At 36.9% G+C, this 18,465-nt stretch overlaps 2 protein-coding genes across 2 annotated transcripts; both read right to left on the bottom strand.

Annotated features, from left to right (window-relative positions):
* Positions 1 to 839: 839 nt before the first annotated feature.
* LOC143576935 (uncharacterized) lies at positions 840 to 7,276 on the bottom strand. The gene is made up of 5 exons (XM_077060910.1): positions 6,961 to 7,276; positions 5,479 to 5,788; positions 5,241 to 5,433; positions 1,022 to 1,084; positions 840 to 913 (listed from the first exon to the last, which is right to left on the bottom strand). The coding sequence occupies exons 1-5, from the start codon at positions 7,250 to 7,252 to the stop codon at positions 854 to 856; spliced, it is 918 nt and encodes a 305-aa protein (XP_076917025.1). The 5' UTR covers positions 7,253 to 7,276; the 3' UTR covers positions 840 to 853.
* Positions 7,277 to 10,198: 2,922 nt separating this feature from the next.
* On the bottom strand, positions 10,199 to 17,118 carry LOC143576936 (alanine--tRNA ligase-like). The gene is made up of 22 exons (XM_077060911.1): positions 16,945 to 17,118; positions 15,288 to 15,526; positions 15,063 to 15,203; positions 14,102 to 14,248; positions 13,866 to 14,018; positions 13,643 to 13,772; positions 13,461 to 13,557; positions 13,268 to 13,388; positions 13,127 to 13,186; positions 12,980 to 13,030; positions 12,806 to 12,901; positions 12,634 to 12,735; positions 12,427 to 12,549; positions 12,207 to 12,350; positions 12,057 to 12,128; positions 11,753 to 11,971; positions 11,564 to 11,672; positions 11,299 to 11,486; positions 11,135 to 11,224; positions 10,873 to 11,055; positions 10,617 to 10,796; positions 10,199 to 10,533 (listed from the first exon to the last, which is right to left on the bottom strand). Exons 1-22 carry the CDS (start codon positions 17,090 to 17,092, stop codon positions 10,462 to 10,464), a joined length of 2,865 nt encoding a protein of 954 aa, XP_076917026.1. The 5' UTR covers positions 17,093 to 17,118; the 3' UTR covers positions 10,199 to 10,461.
* Between the last annotated feature and the right edge of the window lie 1,347 nt (positions 17,119 to 18,465).

The raw sequence follows: 18,465 nt of genomic DNA, 5'->3' as shown, positions 1-18,465 counted from the left end.
TTGTGCCTAAAGAACCACACTAATTGAATTTGGATTGACCATTAGGAATTTAACCGTCGTCGAGTTAGGAACAATCATTTGAGGATGACCGAGGCGGGTACATAAAACTTTTCAAAACGATGTGTAGACTAATATTAATATTGCCCACTATAAGAATAAGGCAAGTTGGATATTAATAAATGTGTTTAATTTGTTTACCCTATTTGAAAGCAAGCAACTGTAGACTTTATGCCTAGGCTTAATGGGTGTATTATCTATGGCATGAATGACATGTGAATTCTAGTGATATAGGATTATTGGCTAGATATTGTATGCTAAGATTAAGATATACTAGAATAGTGGACATAGGACTATGATCTTCACAGAAGGGACTCAGTGGTGTGCTTGTGTGTTTGACGCATATGTATACATGTTCATGCCGTCTTAAAACCGTCTTAAAAGGTGAAAGTTTTCACGTAACCTACAGGACTATGCGGTGCTGCTTTACATAGGTGCCCTTTTACATCAATATGGATTTTTCACGGCAAACAACATGGCTACATGGATTTGGATTACACTGTGTCAACTGTCAACCATTGTATCGGTCCGTGATATGTATAAAGGTCAGTGGCTAAAGCCTAAAAGGAACTACTTAGTACCGCGCCACGTTTTGAGTTGGTGGCTAGAAATGGACCACATGACTATGTGAAGCTGGTTCATCATTTTAGACTAACTAAAAGGAACATTATTTGAAGCAGACTAATTTTAATAGCAAATGCTTACTTGCTATATTGCTAAAATAATAATCTAAATATGTATTACAATAAATTTACTAATTTTAAACCATTTGAATCATATCACATACCATCATCATTCATTTCTTCTTCTTGGTACCAGATTTCCTCTTTACCTTTTTAAACCCTAATCCACTCTCCTGCCAAAAGTTCAAACCCAAACATACATTGCATCAACTTAAATTTTTTGAAGAATCATTTGTCATAAAGTTTATACTTTACAAACTTAAAACAGATGGAAAACATACCTTTTTGTACTGCATGTATGCAACTCGACCAGTCAACTCCCGGCCGCTTTTACCAACATAGACCTGAAAGTAACAAAAAATAAGTTCAACTTATATAAACAATAAACCATATAGGGTTGGCCGTTGAGGGTAAATTCCAGACTCGAGCTCATGGGGTCAGGAAGGTGGGCCGATTCCTAGCATATGGATGTTGGTCTCATTTAATTAACTAGCCAAACAATTAGGGATAATTAAAAGAGCTATATTTGATTTATGATAGTTAGATCATTACAAACTGTATTTAGTTACCAAATAGGAGTTTGAATCCTTTCCCAATTGTAACCGAGCTATGGTGGCTATATAACCTAATCAAGCTTGTGATTATGATTATGAATATTGTTCTAGTTTTGAGTAATTTTCTGAATTAATAAAATAAAAAGGCAAGTTCAAACTCCAAAAAGGTTTTGTTCGTGTTTGATTTGATTGATTGGGATCAGAGCCAAGTTCAAACTCTCGATCGGTATTCAAGTGATCAGTGGCTACGGGAATATCGAAGGTAGCAACCTAATCAACGGCGGCAGTCTGGTCGTCGGAGATTCAAAAACAAGGTTTTCTGATCGGGGTATTTATGCAGGAACACTGGGTATTCGAGAACAGGGTTTTGGCAAGCGTTTGATACGACCCTATTACACAAGAAGGGTCGGGGGACCCATCTGAGTCCAACCGTTTTCGGTTCAGTTACTTGTTGGAGCCAGTCAAAGTCACAAGGAGTTGAAGTTAAGGGCTGAATTAAGGGTGTCAAAGTGAAGGGCTGAATTAGGGGAATCAAGTCGAGACGCGGATATAGTGGAGAAAAACCTTCATTGTGTTTGTGTTTGGTTCACCGAAGAGTGCATGCAGGTTGATTTCGACAATGTCTTCATGGTTGTTGACAGTTTCATGGCCTTTTCTAACAATCTGATCTTCCTCAACAGCGGCTTCAAGTGCTTTAATAGTAACCCTTTTACAATGGTATCCCGCGCTATACTTCTCGCAATGAAAACACTCCCCCAGAAGGTACCAGCTTTGCTTTTCCTTATCATAAATGCAAAAATCTCTTGTTTTTCCGATTGTAACAATCGTGGGTCATGGTGTGGAAAACTGCTAGAATCGGGTCTGATTTGGCCAAGGGAGAAGAACAAACAATTTTTCCCGAACCGTTACTAGATTTCTCATGCTGTTAAAGGGTGTATGCTTTCAGGGTCGCTATTTCAACCTTAAAAAGAGATTCTATAGCTTCAAGGTGCAAGGCAATGGCTGCCAATTGAGCAACGATGAAATCAGTATAGAAATCGCCGTCTTCGGTGGTACTCTAGGTGGAAAGTGTTATTGTATCCCGACAATGGAATCAAATGATAGAATCTAGAAATTGGATTCAAGCAAATGATTCGATTACTCAAATAAAAGACCCGATTCGAGAAGGGTTAGTCTCCAGGTTACAACAGAACTAGACTAATTTAAATAACTTAGCCAATCTTCAATAAAAGAGACCTAGCTCCATTTACACTAGTATGTCAGAGTTTCTCCACTTAATCTGCCTCTTGACCTTGACTCATCTAACTTAACCCTTGACGTTGATACCCCAATTCAACCCTTTACTTTGACTCATAGTAACTTTGACCGAGTCCAACAAATAACTGAACCGAGACAAGTTAAGTAGTTAACACTCAGATGGGTCAACCTGACCCTTCTTGGGTGATGGGATCATATCAGCCTTTCTGTGTGATTTCGATTCTGACTTTGAAAAGCTAGTTCAATACTCAAAATCGAATCAGAAGGCATCAGTTATTAGCCGAAGTTTGTTATTGAATTGAAACTGGTGGTTGGTTCCGAGAGTTGTTGAGGGCTAATCAAGTTTTACCTGCTCTGAAGGACTGGATCAGATTTCTAGCACACCACTTACATACAGTAGGGGAGTTATCGGGTTCAATGGCAGATGGAGGCGTTTCGTGACAGGGGGAAAACGAATGGTTTCTTTCGGTTCTAAACAGGGCTTTAAGGCGTTTCGTATAAATGATCAGGTTCAAAGGAAAATTTGTCTACAAAGAACTGTTATTTGTCTGGAAAATCAGAGGTGGGCATGGGATCGAAAGATCCTTGAGTTCGGAAATTTTATTGTGCAGTTTTACACTGAGGCTGAACTGAACTTGAATCAGCATGACAAGCTACGGGAACCACTCTGAACAACACAGCAGGGTCAGCACCTGAACCGCAGCCATCTGCAGCGGCAGCCGGGGGTGTTACAGTCTCTTCAGCAGCTGCGGTTATTCCTCAGTAAAAGGTTCAGTGGGGCCAATTACAGGAACGGTTACCCCCTCCCCAGAAGCAGGCTTGTTACACGGGCAGCTTGGTTTAAAAAGGCGCGCCTCAGGCGTGAGGCGCTCAAGGCGTTTTGGAAAACGCCTTATTTTACGTAAGGCGAGAAAAAACATGAGGCGGAGCGCATCAGCGGGTGAGGCGTGGGGTGGTGCTTTATGTGATGCAATCTAAATTAGACTGAAAATGTAACTGCTTCTCTGCTTAAAATATTAACGTTGGGGCCCATCCTTAAAACACTACCCAACCGTATTATATATATTTATCACTCCATCTTCAATTCAAACCACTCTTTAATTTTCATATTCAAAGTCTATCTTCAAGTTTATCTTCTCCTCAGTTATTACTCTCATCTTTTTAACCGGTTCAATCCATCAATCAAGCCCTGTATATCCCACCGCATAGCACGCTATCGGTAGGGTCAGGGGAGGGTGGGATGTAGGCAAGTCTTTCCTCTATTCGTGAGAATAGAGAGGCTGCTTCCAGAGAGACCCCCAGCTCATAAAGCTACATACATGTTATCAGAGTAAACATACATTTTCTTAAAGCTACATACAGTTTTAACCGGTTCAAACTTTCCTAAATATTACACATCTGTTTATGACTCAGGTATTTTTCTTCGTATTACTTTTTACTATACATTTATACTTTCCTTTATTATACATTTTTTATTTTTAATCGGCTCATTTTCTAAAAATGTAAGTGTTTTGCAACTTTTAAGTATGTTTTTATAATGTTTAGACTACGTATTAAGTATTCATATTTAGTTTTACACATATGTTTTTGACTTATTAACAAGTAGAATATGTCATGAATAATTAATTTTTAGTATTTTTTAAATTGAGCGCTCCTCATACGTGAAGCTCTCGCTTCGCGCTTCGGCTTTTTGAACCAAAACGCCTCGCCTCACCTAATGCTTTTTTAAACCAAGACCGGCAGACCCTGCTTCATCGCTCGTCAAGACCGAAAGCTATTCCAATAAAGTTCAACGTTTTGTAGTTCAAGACGATATAGACCGAAGCGAATTGAGGATAAAACCACCATGCTATTCACAAGCAAAAGGTGTTACAATGGGATGCTACGGGGTATAGATGACTTGCTGATTGTCTTTGTTATATGTTGCATACGAGACACAACTTATCTTATTAAGTTGGCATTTCAAGCCGTGAAGCAGATATACGGAATCTTCAAAAGAGTCTCATGTGATAACAACCAAACATATTCTGAGATACATAACTGGAACAGTAGCTATGGGGTTGAAGTACAAGCGAATTGGTAAACAGGAGATAATGGGTTACAGCGAGGGCATAAAGATGCAGGCGAATCACGTGGCAAGTTTTGATCGAGTGCATTTGTGGGATGAACAACGTGCGTATACTTCAACCAAGCCACTCACGAGAATCAAGTTTGGTGAAACGTGAGAATTACTTGGTGCTGAAGACCTCCTGATTTCGAGTCAGAAATTAGGGGGGTAAATGTTAGCCGGAGAGGGTTAATTCCGAACTCGACCTCATGGGACAGGAAGGTGGGCCGGTTCCGAGCATATGAATATTGGTCTCAATTAATTAACTAGCCAAACAATTAGGGATAAATCAAAAGAGTTATATTTTATTTATGATAGCTAGATAATTATGAACTGTATTTAGTTACCAAATAAAAGTTTAAATCCTTTCCCGACTGTAACCGAGCTATGGTGGCTATATAACCTAATCGAGCTTGTGATTATGGTTATGAACATTAAGCTAGTTTTGTGTAATTTTCTGGATAAATAAAAGTGGAGAGCTTATTCCATAAGCGTTTTGTTTGTGTTTGTTTTGATTCATTGGGAGTTGATACGGGTGTAGCATAAAACAAAAAACGGTCTATTAAGATCAACAAAACTTACTTTCTTTCCTTCTGGGCCTGTTAACCAATGACCAGAAGTTTGGCGGGCTTTATGACCCTTTCTTTTCACAGCTCCTTTTGTTGTCGCTTTATCAACACAAGCCTTTGGATTCACCCAACCTTGTAACATCTCTTCGGTTTCTAATTTTCTTGAATTTTTCCTGCTAGTTGAACTTTTCTTGTCTATAGTAGTTCTAGCAGCTTGTTTTGAGCTTCACCAAACTTAAATTGTCCCCTAAAACCAAGACACTCGTGTCACAAAAGCCGTCACCCAATAATTAAAAAAAAGGTCAAGCTGAGCATACATGTAATCAATCTGTGATGTATCGCGCTGATCACGATCAGCATTTAACATGTTAACCAAAGGGGAATAATTAGATAGGCGGCTTCGAACGAGTTCTTGTATCCTTGGATCATCGTGAAAGAAATAACGATAAGAACTGGGAAGATCTTCCAATGCATTTGATACAATTTGCTTTATCTTTACATGTTGATTGGTGAAAGCCTCTAATCTATTTGGTGAGAAGTTTGAATGGGTACAATGTTGATCTGCTATCAATAATATAAATGTATGCATTAGAAGATTGATGCAATGTAAATTCAACCTAATTAATGTCAGAAGCATCAATTCACTTGTGCGTTCAAGATTATGATGATTTTATATCAATCAATCAATCAATCATGCCCAGTAAAATCCCACCGACAGCAAAGCTATAAGTAGGGTCTGGGGAGGGTGGGATGTAGGCACACCGTACCTCTATCCAAAGGAATAGAGAGGTGGCTTCCAGAGAGACCCTCGGCTCTAAGTACATGTGAATGAAGCAAAATAAAGGAAATCAAAGTTTAACAGTTATATAAAACTACTACTAATTATAATATTATTAATAATAAGATCACAGTTTAACAGCTATATAAAAGCTAATAATAATATAATAATAATAATATATGTAAGGGAAATACCATTATGGTATGTGACCTAAATAAGTTAAGTCTAAGCCCTAAGGTATTCAATTCTCTCTAAAAATCCTTAACTTTAATTCTACTTCTCCACGAATTCCCCAATATATATAGGGCTGTAAACCAACGGAACGTTCAGCGAAATGTTCATGAAGGTTTGGCAACCTGTTTGTGATTTTTTCGGAGGAAAATTCGTTTATGTTTGTTTGTTTAATAAATGACGAACATGAACAAGAAATTTCGTTCGATTAACTAAATGAACGAACACGAACAGAGGCCATGCACGTTCACTTGTGTTCGTGAACGTCCGATAACTTATTCATTTACATTCGTTAATGTTTGTTTGTTTGCGTATGTTTTTTCATTAAAGGTTTTCAATAATTTTTTTTTATGACTTCTCTAATCTTATAATTTAGATTTATGCAAAATTAACATATGAAATTACCAACTATAAAACAAAAATATACAGGAGTATTATGTGATTAATTATATGTAAATTAACATGCGAAATTATAAATATGGATAATAAAAGGAAACCTACACAAACTTCTTAGCCAGACCGAGCCGTTGACTTTGACCATTCTCAGCTAACCAAATCAAATAAAACATTGTTTGTGTTCATTCACGAACAAGTTCATTTCCTTAGTAAATGAGCACGAACATAAAATTTCATTCCGTTAATTTCGATTCGGTTCATTTACAGAACTAATTATATACGCATAAAAGTGTAAAACCTAAACAATTGCTACAAGAAATAATATTACCTTTACCGGTACGCATATCCTCCTGTGAAGAGAACATGTTAATATCTTCTTCATCATCATCAATAACCGCCGTAGAATGCAGCTCAGCCTGTGATGACGTGGCGGCAATGAGCCTACGGTGAAGGCGCTTCAGGTTCGGATGTGAATCCGGATACTCAGGCTCCGAATCGTCTACAATTAGGGTTTCAAATGCGTCATCATCGTCAGATAACAGAGCAGGTCTTTGGGGCTCCGAATCGGATAGGTCACAATCAAGACCTAATGAGAATGAAGATGCTTCGAAATCAGTCATGATTTGGGAATCACACCGTCAGGATCATAAACCGGTTTTGACTTTTGTTGACACCGAATCGGTTTCAACCCAAACTAGTTTTGAGTGTTAAACCGGTTAGCGCACCTCTAAGAGAAACGGCTTGAGGCCTTCGAACTTGGTTTGGTTTGGTCTGGTGTTGGTGTCGGTCTTGACAAGTAGTCCCTTAAATGTCTATTGTGAGGGTGAGCGAATCTTAACCGTTAACCGAACAAAATTAACCGATAATCGAGACTAACCGACAGTTATAGTTATGGTTAAGGTTATTTGATTAATCAATTATGGTTAAGGTAGTCGCATGACCTCAGAACTAGAAAAAATTAAAAGATGCTTACGTAAGGTTGATAAATTAAGTATCACGGGTAGGGGTGTTCATCGGGTCAACCCGATCGGGTTTTGGGTTAATCGGGTCGGGTTAGTTGGGTTTTTCTAAAAAAATATCTAACCCGAAACCCGACCCTATTATGGTTCGGGTTAGTCGGGTTTCGGGTTATTCGGGTCGGGTTAGTCAGGTTAATCGGGTTGACCATGTTACTTTATAATTTGAAGTTGATTTTTATGCTTGCAACTCGTGGGTTGCAAAATTTCTCATTCCACTCAATTTTCAATTTCTTTCACAAGTAATTATCTTATAATTACATATAGGCCTGTAAACGAACCGAACGAGTACGATCACGAACACTTGATCGAACAGATATTTGTGCTCGTGTTCGTTCGTTAACAAAATGAACATGTTCGCGTTTTTTTATAATCGTTCATTTAAAATCTAAACGAACAGTTCACTAACATAAATAAACACAATTAAACAAAGATAAATGAACTTTAAGGAACATGTACATGCATTTACGAACACAAACATATATAAACGAACATAAATGAACGCATTTAAAAGAACACAAATATAAACATATTACGGTGATATAATTTCTAAATGCATATAATATTTAATAATTTTCTATTAATATGTAAACGAACATGAAAGAACGTAAATAAATTTAATTGAATGATCAAAAACGAGTGTTCACGAACATAGATGAATGAGTGAAACGTTTGTTCATGTTCGTTCGTTTATTTTAAAAGTTTTTCCAGTCTAACGGTTTGATGAACAAGCAGAAGAATAATTAACTCCTCTATAAAACTTTCAGTATTGACTTTTTAGGGCTTATTTTACATTTTCATTATTGTATTTGAAGTAAAGTATAATCACTAATCGAGTTATTCGGGTTAACCCGAAACCCGCTTATTTTTGAAAAATAAACCCGAAACCCGACCCTATTAACAGTTCAGGTTATTCGGGTCAACCCGAATAACCCGATCAATACTTTTTGACCTTTTTTAACCCGACCCTAATTAGCTTATTCGGGTTTAGGTTGGGTCGGGTTAACCGGGTTCGGGTATTTTGGACACCCCTAATCACGGGTATCTGCATTTCCCACGAAATAGAAATACTTTGAATTCATTATAGGCCAAAATTGGTTACAAATACATCAAAAGTTCCAACACAATATAAGTTTAATATATGTACCCCTAGTTATGATGTGAGATTTTGCTACAATTTTGTATGATCATTTTGTTACAACTTTGTGTTAATTGTATGACTTTTGACTTCAACTTAGACGTGCAAAAAAAACCGGTTCCGGAACCGAATCGGTGGAACTGAACCGGAACTGGTTCCAGTTCGTACTCGATTGACCTAATACCCGGTTTGGGTATTTTTTATACCCGAAATCCATACCCGGTTCCACTTATTATATTTCCAATCGGTTCCTACCGGTTCCAAATTGTACCCGGTCCGGTTCCTACCCGAAATAACCGGTTCCGGCGGTTTTTTTTAAGACGTCCGTCGTTTTAATCCGGCGTTCTACAACGATTAAGCGTTGTCACCGGCGGTAGATGCTTGAGTTGTAGAGCCGGACGACTCTCCCACTTCTGCTTTCTTGGCATCCAAACTTCTTTTCTCACGACAATACTTATTCGTATGCTTTCGTAAGGTCGAGTTTGACCCCGCTTTAAGAAACTTCGAGCAATACTTGCACCGAGCCATCTCTTGTGCGTCGGTCATGACACAAATCATAATGAACCCAAACATCGGGGCATCGTGTTGTTTCGATCACTATAACAACGTCGTCATTAGTTGCCATTTCTTGTCGGTTTAACCTTAATTGTGATTTAGAGTGTGTTTTATAGTTTTGAAAGTGGTTTAACTAACAACACACAACACATTGCTATTTATAGTATGTTGGTAAGCTTTATATAGTAAAAAACCCGGTTCCAGCGGTAAAAAACGGCTATATAGCCGTTGGAACCGGTTCCTAATGGCTCTATTATTTGAATTTCAAAAAAAACCGGCGGAACCGGTTTTACGTAATACCCGGTCCTGGTTCCTAAAAGTTGACATTTCAGGCCATCGGTTCGGGTCTGGAACCGACCCGATTCCTGACAGAAACCAGTCCCATTTTCTACCCGGTGTGAAAAAAACCGGTTACGAACCGGTTCCGGTTTTTAACAATACCCGATTTTGTGCACCTCTACTTCAACTTAAAAGCAATTCGAAGCTTGCATATTTCCACTAGCATCTAAAACCTTAACAATGATAAGTGATTCAAATAAGTTCACTCTAGTGACATCCAAAAGAACACGCTGACAACCACTCGAACGTGTTGTATGATATCCTTGAGCCGCTATTATAAACATCAACTATCAATCAATGCTTTGTGAAATTCAAGTATTGACGCCACAAACGAACTTGTAAAATTCTCGGTGACGGTGACATTATTGTTTCAAAAGTAACATCTGGAAAATGCTCACAGTTTACCTATCGAAACTGAAATAGGAAACTAAAAGTGTATTATGGTTGCATATACCTATAACCATAAAACGATCGGTAACCCACTTGGCAGTGGCAGCTATGCGAAGAGACTAACATGCACGAAAATAAGTATATTTTTAAGCCAAATAACGGTGTACTTGTATGGAGAATTGAACAACCATACAAAACAATCTAAACGTTTTAAACAAATAGAAAACAGTCGCCAGTAAACACATCAAATAACAGTGTACTTGTCAACGCCCTAAGCGTGTCATAACCCAAACCAAACCATAGTATGTCATAGTGTGTGTATGCTCATCGCGGGTACTACTGCTAGACAACACGTGCATATGTTTGTGCTAAACACAGCAAATCTTGTCTTTCAGCCCAGTTTGAGAGAAGCAAACGACTTGGCAACGTCTATTGCCTCGTCCACATGTTCGATATCCGGCCCCTGAAAAAAAAAGACATAATGAGTAAGGCTATAAACATTCTGACCCAAACTGATATTACCCAGCCCACTGCCTGTCCATTTACCTGTCCTTGTGCAAGACCGCCTTTCCCGCCACCACCTTTGCCTTCTAGTGGCTTCAATGCCGCCTTCAGCCACTCTAAAACCTTCAGTTGGTTGCTTTTGTCGCTCTTTTCTGGCACACCCGCACAAACTAAAGCCTTCTTTGATTGTTCGTCCGTGCTAAAAACCATCACTGCCATTCCCTGCCAAGAAACCACAACATGTTAACAAAATGAACATTTCAAAAACAACACAGGTAAAATACAAATTTTTAACCACCTTCTGTTCCATGACTTTAACAACCGCTTCACGAATAGCAGCAGTATCCGACCCCACACCAACATGTGAAATGCAGAAAGCTTTCCCCTCGGATAATGCAACTTCCGCCGCCTTGGTAGCCGCTTCAACAGCTTTTCGTATGTTCTCTTCAGCAGTCTTCTTTTTTGCCTTTATTACTTGATTCTATGTTTTGTAAAGAGAACATAATGTAGAGTGGGAAACTGTGAAAGAACACATATTATAAAGAATATTATTATCTTACCTGAAGATTGGAGATTTTTGCCTTTAGATCTGCCTTCTTTGCTGCAGGAATCGAGGAAGTCTCCACTTTACCATTTAAAAATGTCACTTTCTGGAAAAACATTTCAAGAAATGTAAATATCTCAAAAATATATGTAAATAGGCCAAAAAAGTATATATGCCAACCTGTTCAAGGAGGCTTCCTTCCAGCTTAGATGCCATGTCAACTTCCTCCTGAAGCTTAGCCGCCGCGTCAATAGCATCAAAAGCATATTTAGTTGTTACAGCAGTAACTCTTCTAATCCCCTTAGCAATTCCTTCCTCAGACAAAAGAGAAAACGCCTTCGCTTCGCGTGTATTTGAAATATGAGTCCCTAGTTTTACTCACAAGATTTAATTAAACAGATTAAAAAAATTATAAACAATAACAAATTTTTAAAAATGTTTGTACCGCCACAGAGTTCAGCAGATATGGACGACCATTCTTTATTTTCAGGATCAGCCAATAACTCGTCCACTTTTCGACCAATAGCAACAATCCTAACTGGATCCGGATACACCTGTTCTCAAAAAAAAACTTTTAAGATTCTTGTAATTTGCATAAATAAAAGTCAAATCAGCATTTATTTCAAACTCTTACTTCACCAAAAACAGCACGCAAACCGTTCACTCGTTTTGCATCAGCAAGGCTTGCCTCCTTTGCAGAAACCTCCAGCTCAGCTTCAATTTGTTCATTCACAATTGATTCGATTTTTCGAAGGTCTTCGGGCTTAACAGGCTTCCCGTGTGAGAAGTCAAACCTTAGTTTTTCTGGAAGAACAATGGATCCTTTTTGGTCAACATGAGTCCCGAGTACTTCCTGCAAAGATATTATATTGTTAGAAATTTTAAAGCGATCAGTTAATTTGACAGTAAAGATTATAAAAGTGCCAGTTTTGGATTACCCGAAGAGCAAAATTTAACATGTGTGTACACGTATGATTAGGAGCAATTTCTCTACGCCTTTCATAGTCCACCTAAACAAGATTCACGAATATTGACGGGTCAAGCGACTGGTCAACAAAAGTAATTTAAAATCATACTCAGCAGCTTACCTGACAAATCACTTCATCACCCACATGGAACTGAGCCGACTTGCCACTAATTTTACCAAGATGAAGCACAAAACCACCATAAATTTGAACATTAGAGACTTCAAAAGATCCAGATTTGCCTCCAATTAGTCCAGTATCAAATATCTAAAAATCAAGAACCATGTTAAACTTTAAAGCTCAAATGGTGCAATGATTTTGTATCATATTAACCAGCACTAACCTGACCACCTTGTTCAGCATAAAAACTGGTGCTTTCAAGAATTATGCCAACATCATCACCAGCATCAGCACGGTCCACATACTCAGAGCCTGTGTAGATGGCTTTTATCACACTTTTGTGGTCCTGAAATTGCTCAAAGTGTAAACATTGGTGCTGCGCTGACTGGTAAATAAAATACAAGTAAACGGAACAGGCTTGTCTACATACCTTATCCCATATAAACTTGAAACTGTCATCTGTTGTTGCCACCCCTCTCTTATGCAATGCTGAGGTGGCATCCGCATCCATGACAATTGTAACAGCAGCTTGCTGTAATAATATTACATTAGTCATATTATATGGCCACAAAAAAGATATAATAAAGCAGATTAATGAAAACCTTGTTCTGAGCGTTTCTTGATCTTTCTCTAGCTTCAGTCATAGCATTATCAAAACCCTTAACATCAACTACCAACCCTCTTTCTTCTGCCATCAACTGAAATAAGATAACAAAACGTTTATAATACACAAAAATTTGCATTAAAAATTTAACTCAAAAGAACCCTCGACACACCTGAGTCAGATCCAATGGGAATCCATAAGTATCCCATAGAACAAAGGCATCCTGCACACATGAGATTTGTTAAAATTTTAAAAAGACGAAAATATAATAAACGAAAAACCTGGATTTATTCCCATAAGTAATTGACTAAGACCTTACCTGTCCACTGAATGTCTCTCCCTTAACATCTTGAGCTGTCTTCTTAAACTTCTCAATTCCCTATAACATCATATGCAAACAACTATTGAAGTCAATTTAATCACAACTTTTTCATTTTCTTCAGTTTGATATAAGGCTTACATGAAGTAAAGTTCTTCCAAAACTTGCTTCCTCTTCAGCTATAATCTCTCTAATGTGTGCCTCTCGTTCTTTTAGCTCAGGAAAAACATGGCCCATTACATCCACCACAACTTTCACCAATCTAAATCCATCATGACAAAAAAGATTATAAGAAATTACAAATATTACAATATACCATTAATGTGAAATATACCCATTAAAAAATCCTTGTTGTGCTTTCAATACTTCTGTTCCATAACGTACGGCACGACGAAGAATGCGCCTCAAAACATACTCACGCCCTTCATTTCCTGTAAAACAAGGATATATATACTAAAAAATAGGTTTTTAAAATGATTAAATTAAAATAGTAAAATGGTAGATTTTTGTGTCAACCTGGTTGAGAACCATCTGCAATCGCAAATGAAAGAGTTCTGATGTGGTCAGCAACAACTCGGTACGCCATGTCAATTCCATCCACGTCATCTGGGCCCACTTTGCCTGAATATGGTCTAGCACCAGTTGCCTATGTGGCAAACAAATAAAAGAATATTGCATTTAATACATGTAAACTAGAGAAGTGCTTACAAGTTATATGATATTTATATTACATAATTACCTGTTGAATAGCATCAAAAATAGGTATAAAAACATCTGTATCGTAGTTACTTAATTTGTTCTGAAGAATTGAAGTCAATCTTTCAAAACCCATTCCAGTATCCACGTGTTTGGCAGGCAGAGGTTTTAAGGAACCATCAGCTTCCCTGTTAAACTGTGAAGTGAAGATTGATAAACGTACGCATACAAAATATGCATGTTTACACATGAAAACAAATATAAGAGCTTTATTATTACCTGAATAAACACATTATTCCATATTTCAATCAATGTAGGATCATCATTATTAACCAACTCAGCAGCATCACGACCGCCAATTCTATCAAAGTGTATCTCAGTACAGGGCCCACAAGGTCCAGTGTCACCCATCTCCCAGAAATTGTCCTACCATAAAATCAAACAAATTAAAATAATGTTGTGTTTGAATATGGCAAAATGAGCAGGTTGGAAAAGTCAAAGCTGGTAGTTTTGGTAAAGGTTGAAGTGGGCCAAACAAGGTTGACCAGAAACACTTTTTGTCCCTTTTCTAATATTTGAGTGTGAAATATAGGATATACAAAAAATTAAGTTATTACAATAGTAATCTAACTTTCTAGAAAAGTATTTAAATGTTTGTAAGCACTAAAATCTTTTTAACTGTTTTTTCTAATTTACGCGTTTGGGTTCGACCCATTAGAAAAAAAGAAACATAACCTGAGTCTGCCCAACTGTAAGTAAATGGGTCAAAACTGCAAATTCTATAAAAGAATATGCGTGCCATGGGCCAAGCTGCTCATAAGCTACACAGGATCGGCTTGCTAAAAGCTCGAATTGAGCCAAGCTTTTTCAACCTCAAGCCTAAAAATAAACTTGTTAATAAACAATCCCAATTGCGAGCTTTGCTTATCGAGCTGGAGCTGGCTAGCAAGCCTAAATGAGCCTACCGTTTATATAGTTTTTTATCTAATATTAATGTATATTTAAAAAACAATTATAAATATATATAACACAACGATAACAATAACTAAACAATATATACTATATATATAAATGTTAATTAAAATTAATATTAAAATATACAAAATGTAACTAAAGAGGTATATAAATTGATTATCAGATAATATACAAGCTGAGCTCGAGCTTAGAAATAGAGCTTAAAAAAAACCAAGCTCACATTGGCTCGTTTACACCCCTAAATAATAGTTAATGAAAAACTTACTTTACAACCAAAAGGCAAAACTCGTGCAGATGGTAAATACTTAAGCCATATATCTCTAGCTTCAGTATCAGCAGGAAGGCCCAAGTTCTCATCACCACCAAAATAAGTAGCATATATCCTATCAGTAGGTAGCTTATAAACCTATACATCGACACAAAAACACAAATAAACATGAGAAAAAACCTTATGATAGAACTTAAAATGAGAAAAAGAATATAACATTACCACTGTGAGAAGCTCCCAAGCCCAGCCTATGGCTTCTTCTTTGAAATAATCACCAAATGACCAATTTCCAAGCATTTCAAAGAAGGTGTGATGATAAGTGTCTTTGCCGACATCATCAAGATCGTTATGTTTGCCGCCAGCTCGGATACATTTTTGGGTGTTGCAGGCACGGGTCAATTTGCTTAAAGAAGTGTTCGGGTCAACAGTGCCCAAGAATATAGGCTTATACTGATTCATTCCTGCAAATTATTCAAAAAAAGGCATAAAGGATCAACTTACAAGAAACACTTTTTTAATTACTAAGGATTAAAAATATCAGATTAGGGTAACTAGAGAATAAGTTGTGGCAAGAAAACAAGTAATCTGAATCTGATTCTCATTCTCATTTTTCAATTAGCATGAACAAACCTTTTATAAAGCAGAATCAAATGTTCACTATTTGTGTTAACTTCCCTTTAAAGCTTAACATAGTTAATTACAAGATACTCAGTTGTTAAGGCATAAGATGCCAATTTCACTTTTGAGGTATTGCTTACTAAATCCTAATCTTAACATGTATACTGAAGAATTCCAGTTTAAAATTACAAATATCAAAATTTAAATATGTGAAACCGCTAACATATATGCATATGCGGAGGTGCAAACAAGCCAAACAACTCATGAGCTACTCAAAATAACGAGTTGAGCCCGAGTCTCAAACAAAACTCGTTTAGTTATTGAGCTCTTTGGACTTCTGTATATTAATTCCAAACTGCACAACCAAGTTTGTACCAAGCTTTGGCTCGTTTAACGTACTACACAAGCTCGAGCCAAGCCTATGCTCGTTTAAGGTTTTTCTCAAAATATAACAAAATAATTAAAAAAAAATGCATAAATTAATTAATAATAAACAAGCTAAGCCCGAGCTTGCTAGAACGACTCATGAGCCGAGCTCGAGCTCCTGTAAGTCAAAATGAACCAAACTGCACATCCGAACTTGAGCCAAGCTTTGGCTCGTTTTAAGGTTTTCCTCAAAATATAAGAAAATAATTAAAAACATATATAAATAAATTAATAACAAAAAACCAAGCCCAAGCTTCTGCCTATCTTCAAATCATGTAATCAGTTTCTGATTTCCAAATACTAATTCTGAAACTACAATAACCCTATTAACACAAATATCGTCATGTTAGACCAAAACAAGCAGATACTATAATATACAATCCTACTCCAAATATTGTGTATAAGAAAATTTACATATCAAGTCCAATCTGATTAATCCTTACTAATCCAGATTAATCGTTAGTCCCAACCCCACCGCCTGTAGCGATTTTACAACACTGCTTCCATGTATTAATTCCAAACTGTACAACCGAGCTTCGGCTCGTTTAAGGTTTTCCTCAAAATATAAGAAAATAATTGAAAACGTATATCAATTAACTAACTAATAACAAAAAACCGAGCCCGAGCTTGAAAAAACGACTCATATATTGAAATGAACCAGTTTACGAGCCGAGCTTGAGCTTGTGATAGTCAAAGCTATAATCTGCATATATTGAAATGAACCAGTTTCCGAGTTCCAAATACTAATTGTTAAACTACAATAATAATCCTACTAATACAAATATATCATCAGATTAGACGAAAATAAACAAACACAATTAATTAACAAACAAACCAGCATTAGCAAAGAGAAGCGTGGGATCATTGACTGGAACAACGGGACTGGACTTCCAATAGACGTGATTCCGTTCTTCGAAGAACTTAATAAACGAATCCCTAACTCTGTTCGCAGGCCACTCCACGTCAGCCGATTGAGAGCCCATACTCACTGCCGATTGATTAACCTGACGGGCTATAAGATGATGATTGTTCAGGCGAATTGATGTACAGGTTAATAAGTTACGACTGAATTGAAGTCTCATGCATTTGTTGACCACAGCACGGTGTATGTGATACGGCGGCGTTGGTGAAACTGAATGAAATGAGGGTTTTAGGATAATGGGATATTAATTTGGAGCCTACGCTTTTAAACGACGTAGTTTTGGTGATGGAAATAATAGAATTTTAACTGTTATTAAGTTTACAAAAGAGGTGTTTAAGGCCATGTGTATTATAGGGGCTATAAATTGGGGCGTTTTGCGCTGTGTGGCGTCTAGTCAGTAAGGGGTGAAAATTTGTTTTTGTGATGTAATGGTGTAGGGGCTACAATATTAATATAATAATATATACATATATGTATATATAACACACACATATTAATATAATAATAATACCTTTTTCTTCTTCTTGGGCGACAAATTCTCCTCGCCCCCGCCCCATTTCGCCCAAATATCGCCCAGGGGGGCGGTGTGCTCCCCCTTTGTCGCCCCATTCTCGCCCTTTTAATCGCCCATTACGCTCTGCCTAATGTAACGAATGATAAGAAACTAGACGAGTAGATGATGAGTATGTTTGACAAAACTAGCTGTTAGATATAGCTGGAAGCTGTAGTTTTTTAGATATATTTAGATATTTGGCAGAGTAGCTGAAACTTTTAATAAATGTATAAAATTACTAAAATTGGCATAACTAAAAATAATGATAGTAAATGTATTTATTTTAAAAGGTTATTTAAGTAAATTAAAATGCTAAAAGCTTGTAGCTCTTTCTAAACGCTACTAGTATGAGTTTTAAGCTTTAAGCTTTTTCTCCTGACCTAAAAGCTTCAAGCTCCTTAAACCAAACAGGGCTTTTAACTGAGTATGGGCTTTTTCTTAAAAGCTTGAAGCTTAAAGCTCCTAAAAGCTTTCTGCCAAACATGCCCGATATTTACTACTTGAATCTTTAAATTAAACGGTTTTTACACTTTTATCATATCATATCGCACTTTCGTGCCTTTGGATTAATATTCACGAGCGTTAGTCTTAGGTGAGATTTTTCCCCGGATCAAAATGCGAATGTTTGCGATATAATAAATTTAGCCAACGGCTAATTTAAAGGATTCGTCGTCGTTAAAAAAAGGCTTGTAAATGATGTTTATTATTTCACATTCAACTATGTTTATATTAATTTTTGTTAATTAATAATCATTCGAAATAATTTCTCATCATAAATAAGAAATTAAATTAACTTTTCAATAAAACTTGTGTTTGATTGGTTAAAGAAGGAATTCAACAATCCTTTCATAAAATAACGAATGACCAAGTTTAAAAATGAG

This window comes from Bidens hawaiensis, unplaced genomic scaffold (genome assembly GCF_021521415.1).
Source record: "Bidens hawaiensis isolate Kalapana, Puna unplaced genomic scaffold, B.hawaiensis_p1.1 tig00028417_1, whole genome shotgun sequence".
Taxonomy (NCBI): domain Eukaryota; kingdom Viridiplantae; phylum Streptophyta; class Magnoliopsida; order Asterales; family Asteraceae; genus Bidens; species Bidens hawaiensis.
This window is presented reverse-complemented; position numbering and strand designations above follow the sequence as displayed.

What these genes read in the sequence shown, in the direction of transcription:
- LOC143576936 (XM_077060911.1), bottom strand. Translation starts at nt 17,092, where the DNA reads ATGGGCTCTCAATCGGCTGACGTGGAGTGGCCTGCGAACAGAGTTAGG. An exon ending in TGCAGATGGTTCTCAACCAG is followed by an intron (nt 13,558 to 13,642) that starts GTTGACACAAAA and finishes CTTGTTTTACAG; the next exon opens with GAAATGAAGGGCGTGAGTAT. An exon ending in TTAAAGTCATGGAACAGAAG is followed by an intron (nt 10,797 to 10,872) that starts GTGGTTAAAAAT and finishes GTTTCTTGGCAG; the next exon opens with GGAATGGCAGTGATGGTTTT.
- LOC143576935 (XM_077060910.1), bottom strand. Translation starts at nt 7,252, where the DNA reads ATGACTGATTTCGAAGCATCTTCATTCTCATTAGGTCTTGATTGTGAC. An exon ending in GGATATGCGTACCGGTAAAG is followed by an intron (nt 5,789 to 6,960) that starts GTAATATTATTT and finishes TATTGATAGCAG; the next exon opens with ATCAACATTGTACCCATTCA. An exon ending in GTGACACGAGTGTCTTGGTT is followed by an intron (nt 5,434 to 5,478) that starts TTAGGGGACAAT and finishes ACAAGCTGCTAG; the next exon opens with AACTACTATAGACAAGAAAA.